At 49.1% G+C, this 24,226-nt stretch overlaps 2 protein-coding genes across 3 annotated transcripts in view; one reads left to right on the forward strand and one right to left on the reverse strand.

Annotated features, from left to right (window-relative positions):
• KDM2B (lysine demethylase 2B) overlaps positions 1-8,814 on the reverse strand; it is a 154,901-nt gene extending 146,087 nt beyond the window's left edge. The window contains exon 1 of one of the 2 annotated variants that reach the window (XM_058691304.1): positions 8,658-8,814. The gene's annotated coding sequence lies outside the window, so the exon portion shown is untranslated. The remainder of the gene's footprint in view (positions 1-8,657) is intronic. The other variant, XM_058691307.1, reaches the window with a different exon arrangement.
• Positions 8,815-9,043: 229 nt separating this feature from the next.
• ORAI1 (ORAI calcium release-activated calcium modulator 1) lies at positions 9,044-23,814 on the forward strand. Its single transcript, XM_058691315.1, has 2 exons — positions 9,044-9,573; positions 21,848-23,814. Exons 1-2 carry the CDS (start codon positions 9,274-9,276, stop codon positions 22,451-22,453), a joined length of 906 nt encoding a protein of 301 aa, XP_058547298.1. The 5' UTR covers positions 9,044-9,273; the 3' UTR covers positions 22,454-23,814.
• The last annotated feature ends 412 nt before the right edge of the window (positions 23,815-24,226 follow it).

The raw sequence follows: 24,226 nt of genomic DNA on the forward strand, positions 1-24,226 counted from the left end.
AGCAATGGTGGTGGTCTGGATAAAATGGGAGAGATGATGCTGGATGGGAGAGCTCAGATATAGTCAACTGGGTTTTCTGATGGATTGGATGTTGTAGGGGAAGGGCTCGGTGAAGGAAAGCAAGAACTCATCACCACCACCACCCCCAACGTCCCCACCCTCCCCGGGGCCTCACGGAACCACATCACACTTGACAGGCTATTCCTGGGATGCTGGGCATTTTTGCATGATTAGGCTGGAACACTTCTCTGGGAAATACATGCCTTCAGCCTGAAAGGTTTTTACAAGCCAGGGCAGAGGATTAAAGGCAGTCAGGCTGAGGAGAAATCCCAGGGTCAGAAGACAGCTGAGCATGGAGACTTTTACTCTAAACCTTAACATTTTCATTTTTCACTCCCTGAACCCAGGGTGTCACGTTAAATACATGTTTGGCAACATCGGCTGTTCTATTTTTCTTCTTAATTATACAAAGAGAGAGACTGGAGGTGGCTCAGCCCCAGGCTGGGGGAAGCCAGGAGGCTTTGGCACCAGTGGGAGGCAGAGACACCAGCTAAAAGTCAAGAGGATTTGAAATCCTTTTGAAGGAGCATGGAGACCAAACTCCCAATTCCCCTGAACTCAGTGCGGTCAGCCCTGACTCAGGGTTTCTAAAAGGAGACTGACAGAGTCACCAGCTTAGAATGGAGAGGGGACAGATGGGCACGTGTCTGAGATAAAAATATCACCAGCACCAAGACCGTTCCTGTGCCGTGAATTTATACCCAGGCCTCTGTCCTCCTCCCTCCTTCCATCCTCTGAGCAGAAAATGGCTAACTAGATCGTTCTTCACATTTATAGAGTACTTCCTACTGTGTGCCAGGAACTGGGTTAAACTGTTAACTCGTGTTATCTTACTGTACGCACTCAACTATTCTATGCAGAGAGACTACCATACTACCGTTATCCCCATTTTCTAGAAAGGGAATCCGGCTCATGGAGTTGAAACGTGACCCCCGCTCCCTTATGCTGAGCCTGGGCCTATCTGCCTTCAACTCCATGCTTTGCCCTCACTCTGCTTTGCTCTGTAGCACAGGCAGGCCAACACCAGCAAGCTGCCAGATCGACTGGCTTCCGCCAGATTGGCCAGTGGGAGGCAGTGATAGGAACCAGGTGGGTGGGAGGAAGGGAGAAGCCAGGATGATTCTCCCTTTCTATCTGCCTCAGGCAGTATCTCCAGCAGCAGCCACATTTCCTGTGTCTCCACCTCCCACCAGGCAGGCCTTCTGTGGGTCCAGCTACTACCTGGTGACTCCAGTCCCTCCTGCATCCCAGAAACCCCAGCTCCTCCCCCAGTGGCTTCAACCCCAGAGGTGATCAAGGCCCTCCTACTGTTGCTAATCTGCGCTTGCTTCCCCCTCCCCTGTCTTCTTCCGTAGCTCTCCCACTGCCTACAAAGCCATTCCCCTCCTCTGGTGTCTGGTTTTTCCCATTGGATTCTCACTGATATTCTGCCTTTAGTAGATACTCACAGATTACCCAATTCATTAGATTTGGAATGAGACAATCCCCTTTCATCGAGAACAGCACATCCCACAAGAGGGAAAATAGTAACCACAGTTTACTGAGCATTGTGCTAATTGCCAGACAAATGTTCTTTCGTGGAACACTCACAACAAACCTTTCTGCCAAGACCCACTGTTATTCCCATTTGACAGATGGGACTCAGGGAGGTTGGGTTGCTTGCCCAAAGTGACACAGTTACAAACTGACAAAGCTGGGATTCAAATCTAGGTGTACCTAGCTCCGAAGTCTGTATCTTTTTCTAATGTCTGTTGACATCTTGAATACACTTGCAGCCCTCTGATGAGCTCAACTCCCCTGGCTGACTGGAAGACCCCACCTCAGCCACTCTGGGGTACTTATATTCGGTTCCTAGACAGCTGCAGCAAAGTACCACAGCCAAGATGAGTGAGAACAACAGAAATGTATTGTCTCACAGCTCTGATGGCCAGAAATTGGAAATCGAGGTGTATTTCTGAAGTCTCTATAGAAAGATCTGGTCCAGGCCTCTCTGCTAGCTTCTGGTAGCATCGGGCATTCCTTGACTTGTGGATGGCCATCTTCTCCCTGAGTCTCTTCAAATCATCTTCCCTCTGGGTACGTCTCTGTGTGTTCTAATTTCCCCATTTTATAAGGACACTACTCATATCGGATTAGGACCTACCCTAATGACTTCATTTCACTTGATTACCTCTATAAAGATTCTATCTCCAAATAAGATCATGTTCTGTGGCACTAGGAGTTAGGATTACAAGGTATCCTTTTGCAAGGACACAATTCACCCCATACAGTCCTCCCTGATCTCTGGTGCTGAGTCTCTAGAGTGTGGCCTAGTTGGTCCTGTTTTGCCAGTGAAGATGTTAGATCATCCAGGAAGATGTTTAATTCTCTGACACCCTGCCCCTTGAAGAGATGCATTGAGTCCCAAATCATGTATGCATTGACAACATTTATCCCATTTTACTCCAAAATATAGAGAGAGACGTAAAGCACCTTGTGTGGCCACACCAATTTTGAAAAAGGAGAACAAAGTTGGAAGACTTAATTTAGTTGACTTCAAGACTTATTTTTTTTAACATTTACTTATTTATTTAGAGAGGGGGAGAGACGGTGGGGGGGGGGGGGGAGGAGGGAGACAGAGAATCCCAAGCAGGTTCCACACCATCAGCGCAGAGCCTGACATGGGGCTCAGACTCACAAACCGTGAGGTCATCACCTGAGCTGTAAACAATGGTCAGATGCTTAACCAGCTAAGCCACCCAGGTGCCCCGACTTCAAGACTTATTTTTTTTAATGTTTATTTATTTATTGAAAGAGAGAGAACAAGCTGGAGAGGGGCAGAGAGAGAATCCTAAGCAGGCTCCAGGCTGTCAGCACAGAGCCTGGCACAGGGCTCAATCCCACAAACTATGAGATCATGACCTGAGCTGAAATCAAGAGTCAGACACTTAACCGACCGAGCCACTCAGGTACCCCAAGACTTACTTTAAAGCTAGACTAATCGGGGCACCTGGGTGGCTCAGTCAGTTAAGCGTCCGACTTTGGCTCAGGTCATAATCTCGCAGTCCGTGACTTTGAGCCCCGCATCGGGCTCTGTGCTGACAACTCAGAGCCTGGAGCCTGTTTCAGATTCTGTGTCTCCCTCTCTCTCTGACCCTCCCCCGTTCATGCTCTGTCTCTCTTTGTCTCAAAAATAAATAAACGTTAAAAAAAAAAAACAAACATTCATACCAACATTGCCTATAATTGCAAAAAAAAAAAAAAAAAAACTGGAAACGACTCAAATGTCTTTAAAAAATAAATAAATAAAGCTAGACTAATCAAGACAGGATATACTGGCAAAAGGACAGACAAAGTGAGCAATGAAATAGAGATGGGGGGGGGCCAGAAACAGACCCTCACATATGCAGGGACTTGGTTTTTGACAAAACCGTCCTCACATTTTAACAGAGAAACCTTACTTCACTCAAAAATCAGTTTGAAGGTGCCCTGGCTGGCTCAGTCAGTGGAGCATATGACTCGATCTCAGGGTTGTGAATTCAAGCCCCACATGGGTATAGAGATTACTTATAATTAAAAGTTAAAAAAAGAAAATCAGTTTGAGATGGATCATATGCCTAAACATACAACAATACCTCTAGATCTTTTTTTTTTTAATCCATGTTTTAAAGTTTTAAAACAGGTAAATATCTTCATGACGTTGGGGTTGGCAATGATTTCTTAGCCAGGGCAGAAAAAACACTACCCATAAAAGGCATAGGCACAAACACATGGACCCAGCAATGGCTCCTGACCAGGGGGGAAGAGTGAGCCCCACAAGCCCAGGAAGTGGAGAACAGGGAGGAAGAGCAGGGACTCCCCAACATGCTCTCTGAGCTCCAGGCCCAGAGAATGATTTGGAGATCAACAGTGAAGTCCACAAATCCTAATTCTGAATTTTACAACCTCTCCCCTGACAGTTACCTAACTTTGTTTCCAGCTTTCTTTTTTTTTTTTTTTTTTAAATATTTTTTTAATGTTTATTTTTATTTTTGAGAGAGACAGAGACAGAATGCGAGTGGGTTGGGGCAGAGAGAGAGGGAGACACAGAATCTGAAACAGGCTCCAGGCTCTGAGCTGTCAGCACAGAGCCCGATGCGGGGCTCAAACTCACGAGCTGTGAGATCATGATCTGAGCTGAAGTCAGACGCTCAACCAACTGAGCCACCCAGGCGCCCCTGTTTCCAGCTTTCTTTACCCACTTCTTCCATTCTGAAAGACTTCTGGATCATTCACTAAAGCTGCCTTCCAGATGTCTTGTGGAGTTGGCATCAGGGCTGGGCAGCAGAGGGATTTCACACATTCTGTGTGGCACACAGTGGGAGTCACAGGGAGGCCTATACCAATTCCATACAAGGAAAACTTGTGAACTGTTAAAAATAACCATTACGGATGCATGGCTTCTGGAAGGAGTGAGCTTCCTATTACCAGAGGTATACAAGCCCTGTTCTGTAGAGGCATGAGTTCAAGAAATGGTGGTTGTTTTTATGATTATTAATTTAGGGTGTTTTTTAAACATTTATTTATTTTTAGTAATCTGTATACCCAACACAAGGCTCAAACTCATGACACCTAGATGACTCTTGAGTCATAGGTTCTTCAGACTGAGCCAGTTAGGCACTCCTAATTTAGGGGTTTTAAACCTCAGAGCAGAGGGGGAGGCAGAGATGGGAGAAGGAAGCAAACAGAAGCAAGGGATCAGATTATGATGGGCTCCAACAAAGTACTCTCTCTGTCTCTCTCTCTCTCTCTCTTTCTCTCTCTCTCTCTCTTTATTTATTTATTTAAATGTTTTACTTATTTCTGAGAAAGAGAGCAAGAGCAGGGGAGGGGCAGAGAGAGAGGGGACAGAGGATCCAAAACGGGCTCCTCCCTGACAGCAGTGAGCCCGATGCAGGCCTTGAACCCACAAACAGTGAGATCATGACCTGAGCCAAAGTCGGAAGCTCAACTGAATGAGCCACCCCAGGCGCCCCAAAGTACTCTCTTTTTAAAAGTGGAAAATTCTTTGAGCTTTTATTGAACAGGAAGTGGCAAGAAGGTTCCTCTTCAGCTGGGCATCAAATATACCTCTCCTATTAATCTGCCTGAGAGAGGTGACTAGGTGTCCACACTCAGGGTCCATGAATAGATATTTCTAATACCTCCATTTTTGCTAAGAGGACTGGGGGCTCAGAGAGGTTAAGTAATTTGCCCAAGGTCACATTGCAACTGAGTAGACAAGGGAACAGCCAACCCCAACAACCATTGTAAAAGACTGAAAGTACTTAAAAACTAAAGCCCATCTAGTTCAGTGGTTCTCAAACTTTGCCCTAAGAACAAGCTAAAACTAAACTGCTTGGGTGGTTTTTAGTAACTTACACGTTAACAAAATACCTCTGGAGATGCAGGCAGGTGTGAGTTTGATGGTGGTGAAGCCCCAGATCCTAGAGTCCCACTCTAAGGTTTAATGTCCTGTAGTACTTACTATACTCATTAGTTTTCTGATTTTCCATCTGGAAAATGGTGATATTAATAGCATGAGTTGTAAAAAACTCTTGAGTTGAATACAATATATTCAATATAATAAAATAATAAACAATGAAATCATTTCACGTATTTAATATAACCTATAATATGGGGGGCCCTGGCTGATTCAGTCTGTGGAGCATGCAACTCTTGATCTTAGGTTGTGGGTTTAGGCCCCATGTTGAGTATAGAGATTACTTAAAAATAAAATTTTAAGGGGCGCCTGGCTGGCTCAGTCAGTAGAGCATATGACTCTTAATCTCAGGGTCATGAGTTCAATCCCCATGATGGCCATGGAGCCTACTTAAAACAATATTTAGGAGCACCTGGGTGGCTCAGTTGGTTAAGCGTTGGACTCTTGATTTCAGCTCAGGTCATGATCCCAGGGTCATGGGATGGAGCCCCACATTGGGTTCCACGCTGAGCATGGAGCCTGCTTGAGATTCTCTATCTCTCCCTCTGTCCCTCTCCCCTGCTCTCAATCTCTTTCTCTCAAATTAAAAATAAAAAATATTAAAAAAAAATAAAATAGGGGTGCCTAGGTGACTCCACCAGTTAAGCACTGGATTTTGGCTCAGGTCAGTATTTCACAATCTGTGTATTTGATCCCCGTGTCAGGCTCTGTGCTGACAGCCTATAGCCTGCTTCAGATTCTGTGATTCCCTCTCTCTCTGCCCCTCTGCAGCTCATGTTCTATCTCTCTCTCTCTCAAAAATAAATAAACATTAAAAAAAAAATTAAATTTAAAAAGTAAATAAATTTTTAAAGAATCTTAAAAAATAAAATAAAAAACTTAAATATATAATGAGTATATAACAACTTTAATAAAATATATCAATTATATGTAATATTATATATTAAATCATACGTGTTATATTTGTATATTATGTACTTATTTACAATATATAAATTACTTAATAATAAAGGGTTTAAAATAGCACCTGTCATTAGTAAGCAGTACTTAAGCATTAGCTTTTTTTCACTCCATCTTACCAGGAGCTTGCTACCCGATCTCCAAGGGCAGCTCGGGCCATCTTTGGTCAGCCCTGGGCTGTGCCCACAGCCACAGCGGCAGGGTGCAGCAACATTTTCAGTTGGATCTCTATAGGCTCACGCACAGAGTTGACTGAAAAAATTCTATTTGGATTTTTTTTGGATATAAACTCCCAAAGGCTGAGAGCACACGTCCCTGGCCACTAGGGGGAGCTACGCGTGGAGTTTGGAAGCACCGCCGGGCTGGGCAGCTTGGGTTTCAAACAGGATTCTCCAATGGTTAGTCTGGGATGGAGTTGGTGCATCTCAGGTCCCGGCTGGTGGGGAAAAGTTACTAACCACAGGCCCTTCAGGGCTATAGGACCTAGGGCCGGAAGCAGGGATTGCCCAGATGCCTCCCCTCCAAGTCTGGATAATATTTTTATTTTTTTCTGCTCTGTGCATGTGGTAGGACTCAAACTGCAGAGAATTAGGAGGGGGGGGAGGGGCATGATGGAGGAATTGGAGGAAGGAGAAACGTGGCCTCATCCCAACTCCAAAGCCCCCTGCTAAACTGCCACTCCCAGATCCCATTGTTCCTTCTAAATCAGCAAATCTCTCCTTCCAGCTTCCAGCCTCTTCCCCTTTCAGACGTGGCCTCCCTCAGGCCCCACCAGCTTCCAAATGTTGTGTGTACCCAGTTCTGTCCGAGCAAGGATTCTTCAGACCCAAGCACATCTTATTCATTAAACATGCTTCAAATAGGAGTTTCCTGTGCACCTAATCCCGTGAGAGTCCCTGGGGTGTTGACAAAGTGACTTAAACAGACACCAACTTTGCTCTCAGGGTGCTCATTGGCTGGGGTGGGGACAAGGACAAACAGGTCAATACATAAATAAACTAGGTGATTTCAGATACTGTAGTAATCAGAATTCCAAAAGAAATAAAGTAGGGTGAGATGATGGAATATGAGATAGGGGCTACTTTAGACAGGAAGGAAAGGTCTGTCTTGGGAGGTGGCATTCGAACACAGATGGTAAGCAGAAGGAGTAACAAGTACAAAAGCCGTCAAAGAAACAAGCCCAGTGAGGTGAGATTTCAAATTCCAACTTGCCTACTCTTCAAGAAAACGCCCAGAAAGGCCTCTGAGGAATCCCAGAACTTTGGGGAGGAAGGGGCCTTAAGGTTTATCCCATAATGTGGGGGGTGTGGAGGAGCGCCCTCTAGTGGTGACAACAGTTAAATTTCATCATCGCTGACCTGGAATGCCACATGCCTGTGATTTGACTGGGCTAATTATGAGCTTCACTCATCACTGTCTCTCCCACACCTATTCATTCAACAGATACTTACTGAGCGCCACCTACGTGCCTAGTGCTATCTAGATACTGGGGTACACTTGTGAACCCGACAGTAAATGTCCCTGTCCTCCCAGAGCCTAGACCTCTAACCCCACCTCACCTCTGCCTCCACTTCAGGGTCTTTGCACTTGCTATTGTCCCCTGAATACAGGCTCCTGGCTTTTTGCATCGCTGGCTCAGGTCTCATTTCAAATGTGACCAAGTCAGAAAAGTGTAAACTTATTAATTTATTGCCTGTTGTCCCCACTAAAATATGATTCCAGTAAGGTTACCATTTTCCTGGAATCCCTCAGTCTCGCACTTACTAGGCGCTCAGTAAACAGTTTCTGAATGGGTTTGAGCATTCATTCATTCAAAAAATATTTATCGGGTGCCAGCCAACCTACTACACATCAGACGCTGGTGACCCGTCAAGTGAACGGATTGAACAAAACAGACCAAAACTCCCCGACCACAGCATTCTTAAATAAAAATTGCAACCCGGGCACTACTCATCCCCTTTACCCTGCCTTTTTTTTTTTTTTTTTTTTTTCCGGATACATTTATCACCCTCTAAACTATCATAATTTTACTCCTTGGTGTTTGTGTGTCTTCCCTCTAGAATATAAGCGCCACGAAGGCAGGGGATTTTGTCCATGTTGTTCACCCCTGAGCGACTAAACAAGTTGGCACCTGGTAGGTGCTCAGTAAGTAAAGACCGAATGAACTCTAGACCTCAGCCAGCTTTTTCCTACAGACCTTGAGCCACTTAGTTCCAAGGGGGAACGGGCCTCAGGAGGTGCCGAGACGTGACCTCAGGTGGCCCGACCCAGGAGTCCGAGCTCTGGGCGAGGGGCCATCGGAGCAGCTGAGACGGGAGGCGCGGGCAGCGAGAGCTCGACACGGCCCCGAGGGCCTGGAGAGCTGCCAGAAAGAGGAGCAAACGCTTGTAGCCCGCGCCGGAGACGGTGGGCGGTGCCGTCGGAGGGCACGAGTCACATGACTTGCGCCGGTACCTCCCACCTCCTCGTGGGCGGGGTGTCAGGAATGGGCGGGGGCCATGCTAATGAGCCCAAGGGGGCGGCCAATCGCGGCGCGCGCCGAGGGTCCGGACCAAGGATCTTGGACGCCGGCTAGCGCGCAGGCTCGCGTCGGGGCCGCCCCGGGCTTTTGCAAGCGGCGCGGCGGGCCTGCGAGTTGGGGCTGCAGCAGCTTCCTCGACCTGCCTCTCGTGCTTGGCGGCCGTCTGGGTCAGGCCCGGCCCGCGCGGGGGGCAGGCGGCGGCTGCCTCAGGCGGAGGCGGAGGTGCGGCGGAGGGTGGGGGCCGCTGCCCTCGCAGGCGCCCGGGCCGGCCCGCGCCTTTGCACGGTGCTCCATGCATCCGGAGCCCGCCCCGCCCCCGAACAACAACAGCCCCGAGCTTCCCCTCAGCGGCGGCAGCACCACCAGCGGCAGCCGCCGGAGCCGCCGCCGTAGCGGGGACGGGGAGACCCCGGGGTCGCCGCCGCCGCCAGCCGCCGTCACCTACCCGGACTGGATCGGCCAGAGTTACTCCGAGGTGATGAGCCTCAACGAGCACTCGATGCAGGCGCTGTCCTGGCGCAAGCTTTACTTGAGCCGTGCCAAGCTCAAAGCCTCTAGCCGGACCTCTGCTCTGCTCTCCGGCTTCGCCATGGTGAGCTCGGGCCGCCCTGCCCTGCCCCCTCTCCTGTCCTGGCCGCTCCCGCCCGCAGCCCCGACGGTGCCCACAGGGAGCAAGCTGGGCGGGCCGGGAGGGCAGGGGATGCGGGAAAGATCTGGGAGAAAGGTGTTGTGGACGCTGGGGGGTGGGAAGTCCAGAGTGCTGGACGTGAGGAAAAGTGGGCGACAAGTGACACCTGGTGTGGGAGACTGGGTGTCATAGAAATTGTCCAGGGTTGGGGGGCTCAGGTGCCTTCAAATGGGCAAGTTTGATGCAGCAAGTAGGGAGGAAAGAGCAGTATCTTAGAAGTGGATCTGTAAGAAGACAGTCCCACATATATGTTCAGGGGGAAAGGAAGGACGGAAAGGGTGTGATCTCCTTGGGAGCAGGTGTCAAGAGGTGGAGAGGGACCCTCGAGCTGTCTCTCACATGACCTCATACTTGAGGCCAAAACGTATTGGCCATGTCCTTTTATCACCTAGTGGAGGGGATTTCCTGACAACCTTTCTCCCACTGCATTTTCCGAGAGCCTCAGCCTGGGGTTTTGACAACCGCTCTCCACCCTCAGTCTACTCTTCAGAAACTTGCCACTGAGTCACTGGGTGTGGGGGAGGCCGGTGGGACATATTCCCCATGAATGGGCTTTGGGCTGATCTGGGGGGTCAGGCATAGTTTCCTCTTCCCATGCCAGGCTGGGCTGCAGCGAGAAGCCTCTGAGAGGTGGTGTAGGTGAGGCTGCAGGTTGGACCAAGAAGTGGCCCTGAGGATGCCTTCAGGCCTGGAGTCTCCCATGGCGGGGCCTACAGAACAATTCGTGATTATCACTGTGTGAAACCAACCTGTGTGAGTGGGGTCTTCCCCCCCCCCCAAAACAAGGTCCTAGCCCAGAGCACTCCCGCCTGCCCAGTGAGTGAGCTGAGCTCTTGGCCTTGAGGGAGGGAGTGGCTGCACCCTCCTGTTTTCTTGGGAGCGTGTCTGGTACTCTCCCTGTGTTCTACAAACAAGTGGGCCGACGCAATGGAGCCTGAACTTTTTAGAAGCCTTGAGCAGGCCCAGAGCACACGGGGCCTCAGTGGAAAAGCCAGGTGGTCCGGTGGGGAAGAGCTCTCCCTAGGTCTGCCACTGCCTGGGTGACCTGAGACACATTTCTCTCTGGATCTTGATTTCTGAATCAGTAAATGAAGGCTGCTATTTAGAAGTATCTCTGACTAAGAATTAGGGGTGCCTGGGTGGCTCAGTCGGTTGGGCATCCGACTTCAGCTCAGGTCATATCTCACGGCTCCGCTCACGAGTCGCAGCCCCTTGTCGCCCTCTGTGCTGACAGCTCAGAGCCTGGAACCTGCTTCAGATTCTGTGTCTCCCTCTCTCTCTGCCCCTCCCCCACTTGTGCTCTGTTCGTGTTTATAATGAATAAACATTTTTAAAAATTAAAAAGAAAAAAAAAAGAATTAAATCGAGGAAGCTCCTTGAGAGGAGATGAGAGAATGTGTGTGTTTGTGTGAGGGAGTGGCACCCTAGTGTTTAGTTTAGGTCATATGATGGAATTCTGTTCTGTCATTCCCAGATCCTTGGAGACAAGTCTGAGCCTCTTGCCTGAAGAATCTTTAAGACTAGCTGACATTTACCAATCACTCACCCTGTACTAGGCATCCTGTAGGTTCCCTAAACTTCCACACTAATTCCTCAACTACCCTTTCAGGTGGTTTTGCCACGGAACTTTCCCAAGGCGATACGGTACTCTACTAGAGCAGGATTGGAACCTGAGTCTGCAGGCTCAGAACTGTCTTGGGCACTTGTGCCTTTTGTGGGTGTGTGGAGTTCTGACCAACGTCCAGCCAGGGACATGTTCGACCAGGACTCCTGGGAGATGGGAAATAGAGCAGGAAAGTTTCTTCTAAGCAAAATAAAAACGTTACAGTTTGGGGGCAGGGAGTGACACCATTAGCTTCTCACAGCTGTGCACTGAATTTAAGATGGTGGCATACCTGTTCCCCTTTTTCTTGGGGTCATAAATTCATAACTGCCCAGCCCCCTTCCCACTTCGGGAGAACTGAGGATCTAATGGGTAGCACTTTCCTGCCCTCTGGAGTCCTGTTAGGCCTGGAGAAGCTGGCCTCTCAATCAGATGGCACCTTCCTCTTCCTCCTGCTAAGAATATGGTGCAGGAAGTCAGGAAGCAGGGCAGCCAGTGGCATTGGGTGGGCCTTGGCTCATCCAGACTATATCTTGGGGACCTCTATTTCCCTGGTCAGGGGGTGCCTGGCTGGCTCCGTTGGAAGAGCATGCCACTCTTGATCTCGGGGTTGTGAGTTCGAGCCCCATGTTAAGTGTAAAGATTACTTTAAAAAAAAAACTACAAAAGAAAAATCTTTATATTTTCCCTGGTCAGGGTGGAGAAGCCTTCCTGGCTCCACAGATGAACTCCCCAAAGTTCTTCTGACAGGGAGGGGCGAGCCCCATCACAGCTTGTGTTCTGGGAAAGTGGTTACAAGGGGGCAACTGTTGTGAGTCTGTAAATCTATGGGAGAAATGGAGTTGGCCTGGACAGACAGATCGAAGAGGCAGGCGGGTCTACCTTGCTCCACTCCCCACTACAGACACCCAGCCTTGTGAGTGAGCCTCTGAGAGGAAGGGGTGCCACACAGCCCGGCACCATGGAAACAGTGGCAAGTTTCCTGGACTACTCTCCCTTGGCCCGTGAGTCAGCACAACCAACTTCCTGCCCCCAGAGGGCTTCCTTCCTAGAGACATGGAAAACCAGAGGCACTGATGTGACCTCCGATCTCCAAAGGTAGGAGAGTTGGCAAGGCTACCAGGCTCACCTGCTCAGCAGGTGAGATTGAGGGAGGGTCTCTGAAGAGCCCAGAGGGGATTGAAAGACTCCCCCCTTGTGGGCAGAAGGGCCTGGCCAGGTGCCCTGATGTGCTGGGGAGATAGGCTGCAGGATCTCAGATAAGCGGCTTATATTCTTTGAAGCCAGTTTCCTCATGTGGACAAAACGGGTACCTATCCTGCTCTCGTCTTGCATGAGGATTCGTTATGAGTCCTGACTGAGCCCACCAGAGGTTGAGGAATTGTCAGAATCTGATTGTACACACCGTAGCTGGACCCTCTCTCGTCTGCAAACAAGAATCCTACTCCTGACAGCATTTCTGGAAACAACATGCCTTTACTAGGCTCAGCATCCGGAGTCCCTAAACCAGGGGCCCTGGATACATAGCACATGGTCAGCATCCTGCAGGAGCTCCTGGAGATGAGGGTATGACTCTAGTCACCTGTGCCTCAGTTTATCTAAGTGAGAGGCAGCCCCCTCGGCCTGACCCTGTGCCTTGCGGGACCATGGCAAGCACACTGGCAATCTTGGTTTGCTGCGGAGGGCAGGCTGTAACGTTAGCCTAAGCAGAAGATAATTGGGAAGGTCAGCTTGCTGCCGTAAACAAAATGCTTTCCACAACCTGGGATCAATTATTTTTGGATTATCTGCCTCCTCAAGTTCTCTGCCCGCCAGCACCCTTTTGTTCCCGGGTCCCAGAACGGGTTCAGAAGTTGCTTGGAATGCCCGTGAAAATGAGTTGGAAGGAAGGGCTGAAATCATAAGACATTGAGCCTCTGGGATACGTTGTTCAGAGTTCAGGGGGGCATGGAGACGAGAAAGAAATAACTGTTACTACTCATAGTGCTAATTACTAAATAGTGATCATTGCTTTTGTTGATTGGGCTCTTGCAGTAGGCCAGGCGTTGTGCTAAGTGTTTTATTTGCACCATCTCTTGTGATCTTCGCACGATCTGTGGAGGGCAGGCGAGGGCAGGTGCTTTGTCCCAGGTGGATAATTTGGCTGGGATTGCTTGGCTGGTGAGCTGCAGAGCCCTGTGACCCTGGGGTGGCCCCATCGCTAGGGGGAAACACCGGGAGTGGTAGGAGGACAGAGCTCGAGGCCCGAATACGGCAGAGCAAAGAAAGAACAAGGACTCTGGAGCCAGACAGCTTGGGTTTAAATCCCGGCTTTACAGCTTACAACTGTGAGGTCCTGGGGAAGTCACTTAATGTCTCGGGGCCTTCGCTTCCTTACCTGTAAAACGAGGATAATGGCAGTACCTGCCTCACAGAGTTGGTGTGAGGGTTCATTGCGTTAGTACTTGCAAAGCACTTAGAACATACCTGGCCCAGGTTTTCAGGAATCTCGCTCACCCTTGTTCCCATGGGACTACTTTGGTAAGGGTTAACTGATTTCTTTTTCTTTTTCTTTTTCTTTTTTTTTAAGTTATCTCTATACCCAACGTGGGGCTTGAACTTACAACCCCACCATCAAGAGTTGAACGCTCTACCCACTGAGCCAGCCAGCCAGGCGCCCCAGGGGTGAACTGATTCCAAACAGTGTGATTCCAGAGGTGATAGAGTCAGAGCTCGGGAAGAACCCTCCTATCAGAGGAAGTGTTGGGAGCAAAGTTACAAAATGGGAAATTTAGGGTCTCAGGGAAAGGTGGCGGGGCAGGTGTGGCTGGAGTTGAGGGTGTGTAGGGAGTAGTTGAGAAAGGTGAATCTAGTCAGGTAAGGTGTTGCTTGGCTTTGACTGGCTGTTTCGGAAATCTGAATTCTTGTGTAGGCAGTGGGAGGCATTAGGGTTTTGGAGGAGAGGAGTTGTGTGATGAATTCTAGAATAATCTTGATGATGTTACTACTATTTACTAACCACTAGATATGAATGACCCTGGACCCTTTTCTTTCATTCTTATTTTATCCTCAGATCAACTCTTTTTTTTTTTTTAAGTTTATTTATTTTTGAGAGAGAGAGAGAGAGAGAGCGAGCTCGAGTGGGGGAGGGGCAGAGAGAGAATCTCTAGCTATCAGTGCTGGGCTCAAACTCCCTAGCCATGAACCATGAGATCATGACCAGAACCAAAATCAAGAGTCAGACATTTAACCCAACTGAGCCACCCAGGCCCCCTCCTCAGACCAACTCTAAAAGATATTTACTATAGATAGAAAAACTAAGGCTCTTAGAAACATAGAAGTTAAGATACCCAGCTAGTAAAATTCATGGACTGGTAGGTCTGACTTGGAGCCATTTCTACTTAACTGCCCTCTGGCTGCTGTAGCTGGTTAATAGCTGGGCCTTTGAATCCTTCCAGATGTGGGGTTCTGCACTCCAGGCTGTTTATAAATGGAAATTTGTCTAATGCCCCAAGGGGAGGGTGCTCCCTGCCTCTCAGAGAAGCCTTTTGTAAAACTTCACAAGTGTCTGTCCTGCATTTCTGGAATTTTCAGCTGGGATTTGTATTGAGTTCTGCCAGTTGTTGGGTGCAGGTCTGGTGAAGGAGAGAACTCTAGGGTTTCTTAAGATGGCATGATAGTAATCAATGTTTGGGGCTGGGGTGGGGTCCCTTGGAGAAGTAAAGCTGAGAAAGTTTAAGTAAAAGCCAGCAGGTTTCTCTCTAATGGGACTTCTGGGTAGCTTTTTTTTTTTTTTTTTTTAATGTTTATTTATTTTTGAGAGACAGAGAGAGACAGAGTGCAAGTGAGGGAGGGGCAGAGAGAGAGGGAGACACAGAATCCGAAGCAGGCTCCAGGCTCTGAGCTGTCAGCACAGAGCCTGACATGGGGCTTGAACTCATGAACTGCGAGATCACGAACTGAGCCGGAGTTGGACGCTTAACCAACTGAGCCACCCAGGTGTCCCTGATTTATTTCTTCAACAGTGTTTTACCGTGGCCCCTAGAGGGAAGAGGAACAGTGCTGGATCCTGGGGAAACAGGAAATAAGAGTATAGTGGAGGAAGCAAGTCATATAGTTACGTCTTTAGGACATGTTCGATAAGTGTAGTAGCAGGAGAGTGTGGATTGAAGGACATTTACCACAATCTGAAAATACTTATTTTGCCTAAATATTCAGTGCCTGCCATGCTCGCTGCGGCAGAGATTTTGCTGTCCTAGTTCCTGCACTTTCTCGGAGCCACAAGGTCCTCCAGGCACATAGTAAGCTCTCAATACATACTTCCCATAAGTAGGTGAATGGTCTCATCCTCACCTGAGAGGCCACAGAACAGGGGTGACTTGGAAGGTAAAACCAAGGAATTGGAATCAGATCAAGAGAAAGCCCAGGGGTGCCTAGGTGGCTCAGTTGGTTGAGCTTCTGACTTTGGCTCGGGTTATGATCTCAGGGTTCATGAGTTCAAGCCCTCCATCGGGCTCTGGGCTGACAGCTCAGAGCCTGGAGCCTGCTTTGGATTCTGTGTCTCTCTGTCCCTCTGCCCCTCCCCCCAAATAAATATTTTTTTTTAAATTTAAAAAAGAAAGAAAGAAAGAGCCTAGGCCTGTACTTCCCCCAACCAGCAAGTTCAACAAATTTAGCTTATGACCTATATTTAGTGAATCACTACCAGGTTTTTGTTTTTGTTTTTTGTTTTGTTGTTATTGTTGTTGTTTTCAAATGAAATAAGAATGGAATGAAATAGCATGCATTGGGTGTTGTAAGGCTAGGCTATATTACCTTCCTTTAAGAAGAAGTATTGTGGGGCACCTGGGTGGCCCAGTCGGTTGAGCATCCGACTTCCGCTCAGGTCATGATCTCAAAGTTCATGAGTTCGAGCTCCACGCCGGGCTCTGTGCTGACAGCCCAGAGCCTGCTTCGGATTCTGTGTCTCCCTCTCTCTCTGCCCCTTCCCCGCTCATGCTCTGTCTCTCAAAGATGAATAAACGTTAAAAAAAATTTTTTTTAAAAAAGAAGAAGAAGAAGTATTGTTTGGGGAAACTTTTGTTTCTGTTACAAATGTGTTTCTCTTTATGGAAACATTTGGAGTACTGGACTGAAGTGGTCAAAAGAGTTTATAAACCACTAGACAAGGCCTCAATTCTTTCTTAATAAATGGTTTGCATTTGAGGTAGTGCGGCAAGCTCAGACAACTCTGGATGACCTGGGTGGCTGTGCTTGGTGGCCCTCCTGTTCCAGGCCCAGCCACCCACCCTCCTTAAGGAGTGAACAGTGAAGCTTCGACTTAGAAAAGGACAGTTGGCTCTCCCAACTGTGGGTGCTGGGGTCGGGCCAGGCATGGGAGGACTGTCTCAGAAGGGCCTGGACTTCGAGTCACCAGGTGGCAGGGGTCTCCATGCAGCCCAGCAGGGGCGAGGAATGATGGTTGGCATTCGGGCGTAGCGGGCACATGCCTGGCAAAGCCAGCCAGGCCCCACCCTTTGTAGAGTCCTATGGTCATCTTCTTATCTCATACTTGAAAATTGGCATCCCAGTGTTCACCGTGCGGGATCCACGGACCAGTGTGAGGTGGGGCTGGCAGTCTCTCGTCCTTCCTATCCCTTTAGGCCCCATGTGGCCAGGTTCAAGCAGGCCCTTGGCTGGCTGGGAGCTGTTTATTTTGGGTTAACAGGCCCAGCACTCTGGCTATATTTACCTTGTGAAGTTGCTTGCAATCTGATCTGATCTGATCTCTCTGGGACTGAGCTGGGGCCCTGGGAGTCGCCTGCCAGATTCCGCGAGGCCCCCTTGACTTTGCTCTTGCTATCTGTGGGGAGATTTCCCAAGCGGGAAGCGTTCTGGAAAAAACAGTGGCTTGTATTCCTGTGAATGGTTTTCATCAGGATCCAAGACGCGTGCCATCCGTTCCTTCTCAGTCCACATTATTCTTTCCGCAGCCCCATGGCACTGAACTCTGCCCCTAGTGTGGGAACAGTACATACAGCCACCCTGCATGGTCAAAGCCCCAGGAATTATAAGGGCTGGTGAGGGTAATGGGGTTTCTTCCAGAGCTTGGGAGCAGGGCTTTTCCTCTTCCTCAAAGTGCCCAGCGTTCCAGGCTTTGCTGCCAGCCTCTCCCCAGCTCAAGACCTCTGGGAGAGCTGGCCAGTTCTGGTGTCCCCAGGTCAGGTCCGTTCCAACAGCTGTGATTTCTGGTCCTGGATCCTGTGAGTATGACAAATGGTGTGGAAAGCGTGGTCTCTGTCCTGCTGAGGTAGCCATCTGGCACCGTGTGGTTTGGGGCACACTTTCCCCTTATGCCCCAGGTTTGGAACTTGGGCAGATGAGGCCCAGAGTGGGGATCTGACCCTCTCACCCACCCCAGAGGGCAGAACCTTGGCTCATGGGATCAGTTCTCTCATGGGATCAGCTAAGGGTGTCCAGGGGCTATTTCTTTCTTTCTCTTTCTTTCTTTCTCTCTCTCTCTCTCTCTCTCTCTGTTAAAGTTTATTTAAGCAATCTCAACACCCAACATGGGGCTCGAACTCATGACCCCAAGATCAAGAGCCGCATACTCTACCCACGGAGCCAACCAGGCACCCCTGGGCTATTTCTCTTCTGCTTCAAGCCCCATGTTTTTCTTTTTAACTAAAATTTATTGTGCACCTCCTGTAGCCTGGCCCTGTGGTAAATGCTTACATGTCAAGACCTTATTTAGTCTCCTCAGCAACTGTCTTAGTCCATCTGGGCCGCTGTACCAGAATAACAAACTGGGTGGCTTATAAACAACAGACATTTATTTCCTCACAGTTCTGGAGACTGGACATCCAAGATCAAGGTGTCAGCAGATTCGGAATCTGTGGAGGGGCTGGCTTCCTGATTCAAAGCTGCTGTCTACTCACTCTGCCCTCCCATGGCTGGAGTGGCAAGGGGCTCTCTGGGCTCTCTCACTCTTTTTGTTCTTTTTCTTTTAGAGAGTGTGATCGGGGGAGAACGACAGAGAGAGAGAGAGAGAGAGAGAGAATGAATCCTAAGCAGGTTCCATGCATAAACACATACACCCCCCCCCTTTTTTTAATTTATATATTTATTTTGAGAGAGAGAGCACAAGCAGGGGAGGGGCAGAGAGAGAGGGAGAGAGAATCCCAGGCAGGCTCCGCAGGGCTCCATCTCAGCAACAGTGAGATCATGACCTGACCCGAAATCAAGAGTGGATGCTTAACCCACTGAGCCACCCAGGTGCCCCCGGGCTCTCTTTTGTAGGGACACTAACCTGTTGCGAGGGCTCCACCCTCCTGACCGAATCATCTCCCAAAGTCCCCACCTCCTATTACTATTACACTGGGGATTAGGGTTTCAAGGTGAGAATTTAGAGGGAACAGAAGCATTCAGTCTGTAGGGGCACCCAGGTGAGAAAGAGCTTCTATTATCCACTTTGCACATGGGCTTTAAAGCCACATGGATCTGAGTTCAGAGCTCCCACTTAGAAGCAGTCTGACCCCTGGAAAAGCTGACCTCGCCTCTCTGAGCCCATTTTTCCTCATTTGTAAAAGAATAATGATGTTGCTCATAATCGTTGATACTTTGTTAAGCTTACTGTATGCCAGCTCCTGTTCCAAGGGCTTTATATTCATTAGCTCATTAAATGGTCATAACAACCATAAGAAGTGGGCCCCTGTTTTATTGATGTGACACAGAGAGGTTGAAATACTTGTCCAAGGTCACCAGCTTTGTAAGTGGAGAAGCCAGTTCATCCTTAATGGCTACATAGAAGGGGAGACACCAGGTAAGGGAACAGATTAGTTACCTGTATATGTCCCCCTGGAATATACCCCAGCATTCAGTTCAGCCTGATGTACCTCATGGGTCTGGATATTTCCAGTGAGTGAATAAATAGCCAGTGGACCTGAGGCAGCCAAGCAGCCAGCGGGCTCTCCTGCTTGTCCCTTCTCCAGTTTCAGGTTCCGGGGCAACAGGCCAAAAACAGGAAGAGGAAGTGCTGGGGGTGGGGAGGTGGTGGCAGAAGGCATGCATTGCTGGAGGGTGTCCCCCTCCCTTTCCAGCGTGGGCATGCTTGGTGGCTGAGAACAGGGGTCCCTGGGATGTGTCCCTTAACTCACTGTGCCCTGATGGCCTGCCCTCACCCGTGTGTACTAAGAATTCTCGGGATTGGCATTAGGCCACCAGTGATCTTAAAAAACAGTTGAAATCCTGATGGCACTGCCCCAGATTTATATGAGTTTGAAACATTTTGTAAACTCCTGGGCTGAACAGTTCATACAGTCATCAACTGGGGCAAGTCTGGGGCAAGTCTGTGAATCTCGTTGAAATTGTCTGAAAAGCCCTGTGAATATATATGCCTGGATGTTCGAAGGAGGATATCCATTATTTTCATCAGATTCTCAAGGTATCAGACCCCAAATTAGCTTTAGCCTGTGACCTTAATCTCGTCATGTTCCCTCCTTTTACAGACAAGAGGGGAAGGTTTTGACCAAGGTCAAATAAGGAAGGTGGTTCTGGAGCCAGACTCAGGCCCCCCACTTTGGCCTTGGTGTTCTTTCAGCCCAGGTATACCCTTCCAGTGGAGAGTAGAAACCCCACACAATTCCATATAGAGATAGTGGGTTTGGGGATGAAGGTTTCTAAACTGAAAAAATGATAATAAAGCTCACTTTTATTGAGTATTTACTTTGTGCCAGGCACTAAGTATTTTACATGGGATTAACTCGGTCCTCACAACAATGCTCTGAATCATGTACTATTATTCCTATTTTACAGATAAGGAAACTGAGGCCCAGAAAGTTGAAGGAGCTTGCTAGAATCACAGCTGAATAAAGGGCAGAGGAGTCAGGGTTCAAAGCCAGGCAGCCTGGCTCTAGAGCCCGTGATCCTGACCAATGCCCCACACTGCCTTTCCTGGTCAAAGGAAGGGTAGAGAGATGAGAAATGAAAGCAAGCAGGGCCAGGCAAACAAGCAGGAGAGCTAGTGGGGAAAGAAAGAGCCCCACCCCCCGCCTCCAGGGTAAGGAGGGGTCAGGGTCACCTGGTATGGGGCTAGTGGATACATTTCAGCATTGGACCTCCCCTCTCTGAGCCTGGTACCCACATAGCAAACATTTTATGAAAGGCCACTCACTATCCTTAATGGTATTGCCATTGGCGTTTGCTGCCCCAGTCCCTCCAGCCTGGCAGGCAGACCCTGGCAGTGTGCCCACTGCTCGCTGTTCCTGGTCCAGATCTGATGAGCTGGCATCTTCACATGGGGGTGATTTGCAAGGCCCAAGTGAGAAGCAGCAGGTGGCAGGCCCAGAACGTGCCCCTGGTGACCCTGGGTCCACAGGTCTCCAGGAACTGGGGAGCAGCTAGTGCGTCAGCCGTGGGGCCCAGAGCTGGGGCAAGGGCAGGAGATGGCCCCAGGGCTTGCCAATCACACTGCAACAGCACCTGGCTCAGTCTCTTTGAGGAAGCTTCACGTTCCTCGTTGGTTGGTGCACTGTGTCCTTAGAAAGGGCTGGGCCTGGCCTGGGAGGGCCTTCATCTCTCTACCCCACCCCTCTCCTTCTCCCTGGAGCAGGGAGTAAAAGAGAAGCCTGTGCTTGGGAACATATGTTAGGCCAACAGAGAGGGCCGCTGGTGGTTTGGTGGTTGTGCTTTTTTTTTTTAATACAAACTGTATCATAGTAAAATATACATCAAACATACCATCTTTTTTTTTAAGTTTGTTTATTTTTTGAGAAGCAGAGCATGAGCGGGGGAGGGGCAGAGAGCTCTGGAATCACAGAATCCAAAGCGCTCTGCGCTGACAGCAGAGAGCCAGATGCAGGGCTCGAACTCACAAACCACGAGATCATGACCTGAGCCAAAGTCAGACGCTTAACTGAGCCACCCAGGCAGACACGCCTCAAACTTACCATTTTAACCGTTTGTGGTTTGGCTTTAAATACCTGGCTGGTTGGTAGGAGCAGTGGATACTATTTGGGAGATGTTTACCATGTACCAGGGACTCTGATTTCATTTTTTTTTTAATTTTTTTAAAAATGTTTATTTATTTTTGAGAGAGAGAGCATGAGCAGGGGAGGAGCAGAGAGAGAGGGAGACACAAAATCTGAAACAGGCTCCAGACTTTGAGCTGTCAGCGCAGAGCCCGACGCGGGGCTCGAACTCACAAACCGTGAGATCATGACCTGAGCCAAAGCCGGATGCTCAACCGACTGAGCCACCCAGGCACCCCTCTGACTTCATTGTTAAAATAATCCTGTGAACTACCGTGATATCTGTTTCACAAATAAAGAAGTTGAGGCTCAGTGGCTTTCCCAAGGACATGTGGCCCGCGAATAGCAGAACTGAGATTCACATCCAGGCAGCCTGGGCTCCAAACCTGCTATCTTCACTAGTACTTTCTCAACCCTAAGTGAGGGGGTGCTCTTACCCCCGTTATATAGATCAGGAAACCGAGGCTTGGAGAGGCCAGGTTGATTTGCGCAGGGTCCGAGAGCTTGATGGGAGGGGAGCCAGGATTTGAGTGTGGTTCTGTGGGCCATGACAATCCTGGCACTCAGCCTGCCTCCCCCCTGCCCCTAGGTGGCGATGGTGGAGGTGCAGCTAGATGCCGACCATGACTACCCTCCCGGGCTGCTCATCGCCTTTAGTGCATGCACCACGGTGCTGGTGGCCGTGCACCTGTTTGCACTTATGATCAGCACCTGCATCCTGCCCAACATCGAGGCGGTGAGCAACGTGCATAACCTCAACTCGGTCAAGGAGTCACCCCATGAGCGCATGCACCGCCACATCGAGCTGGCCTGGGCCTTTTCCACGGTCATCGGCACGCTGCTCTTCCTGGCTGAAGTGGTGCTGCTCTGCTGGGTCAAGTTCTTGCCTCTCAAGAAGCAGCCCGGGCAGCTGCGGCCCACCAGCAAGCCCCCGGCCAGCGATGCAGTCGCCAACGTCAGCAGCACTGGTGGCATCACTCCAGGCCAAGCCGCCGCCATCGCCTCCACCACCATCATGGTCCCTTTTGGCCTGGTCTTCATCGTCTTTGCCGTCCACTTCTACCGCTCATTGGTCAGCCATAAGACGGACCGACAGTTCCAGGAGCTCAACGAGCTGGCCGAGTTCGCCCGCTTGCAGGACCAGCTGGACCACAGAGGGGATCACCCCCTGACGCCCGGCAGCCACTATGCATAAGCCCTTCTGGGCCTGGGCACTTCAGATCTTTGGCCTTACGCCGCTCCCCACGACCTCGTCCTGCCCCAGCCTTAAGGACAGCCAGCTCCAGGGATTGGGCTTTTGTCAGGGGGGCAGAGAGTGGAGGGAAGAGGCTTCTTCTTCTTTTTTTTTTTTTTTTTTTAAGAGAAATGACTGCACTTTGAAACTTTCCTCTAAGAGAATAAGCACTTCCTGTTCTTCCAGCTTTGGGTTTACCTCCTGTTAGGAGGCCGCCGGTGGGAGCCACAGTGGGGACAAATGCTCCCTTTGTCCCTCCTCCTCCCCTGTGCCAGTGCCACTTGGATGCTTCTTGTTTTTTCTGTCTTGATCCCCCTCCCCATTCAGTGTCGTGTGAGTGTGTGTGTGTGTGTGTGTGTGTGTCTGTATACACATAAATATACTCATAAGGGACACCTCTTGTGTCTTTGTTGGGTCTGGACTGCCTGGTATGAATTCTGGCACCCCAGTCAGGTGAGCCTCTAAGTGAGAAATTTTGTTAACATTTTATTTTGAAAATTTAAAAACCTACAAAAAAGTTGCGAGAATAGCAACTGAAATACATATACAGTCAATTCTTGTCATTCATAGCAGTTGTGTTCTACAAAGTCGTCATGAACACTGAATTAGTATTGAACCATTGCTCCTGTGGTTCCTATGAGGCTCTGGTCACAATATTTTGTCAGCCGTTCAATAGGTTAACCTTGTTTTATGTGTTTCTGGGTTGTTTGTTTGTTTAAAGATTTTTATTTTTAAACAATCTCTACACCCAACATGGGGCTCGAATTCACAACCCCGAGATCAAGAATTGCGTGCTTCACTGATGGAGCCAGCCAGGCACCCTACTGCCTTCTTTTTAAATAGCAAAATCACCGGGGCACCTGGCTGCCTCCATTGGTGGAGCGTGCAGCTCTTGATCTTGGGGTTGTGAGTTCAAGCCCCACATTGGCACAAAGCCTACTTAAAATAAACATTAAAAAATTCCTAACAGTTTATTAGTAGCAAAATCGCCAACTAAAAGCACCGAATGTGAACAACGTGGCACTAAATAGACGACATGAAAAGAACACTCGCTTAGGAAAGCTGAAACAAGAAGACAGAACAGTGCCTTTTGACCTCAGCAAGGAGGCAGGTGCCCAGATGCTGAAACTGAATGATGGGGGTGAACTGTGTGTTTCTCCCCTGAGCCATGTGCATTAGTTACAGATACCACCCTTCATGCTTAGATACTTCCTTCTAAAACCAAGGACATTTCTCCTACATAACCTCAATTCAGTGATCAAATTCAGGAAATTTGATATTGACACAGTACTGTTTAATAACGACATGTATGTTGACTTCTCCACGTGTCCTCATCATGTCCTTTCTAGCAGGGATTTTACCCAGGTGTTGCATTGAGCTGTCACGTCTCTTTAGTTGGTTTTAAATTTGGAACAGACTTTTCTTGTCCTTTAGGACATCGACATTTTTGGAGTCTGGGCCTGTGGTTTTGTAGAATGCCACCTCAGCCTGGCTTCCCCGATGTTGTCCCGTTATTACAATCAGGATGTTTTGGCAGGAATGTTTATCTCCATTTTGCAGATGACAAAAGTTGATGCCCAAAGAGGTTAAGTGTAATTGGCTAGAATTCGAACCAAGAAAGTCTGGCTCGCCTCTCACAAAAATCATATATGTGGATTCTGGCTTTGCTTAAGAACTTGGAAGATCCAGCAGCAGCAGGAGGACTGGTCCCACCTTCTTGCAGAGCAGCAGTGA

Source organism: Neofelis nebulosa, chromosome 11 (assembly GCF_028018385.1).
Source record: "Neofelis nebulosa isolate mNeoNeb1 chromosome 11, mNeoNeb1.pri, whole genome shotgun sequence".
NCBI classification, from domain to species: Eukaryota; Metazoa; Chordata; class Mammalia; order Carnivora; family Felidae; genus Neofelis; species Neofelis nebulosa.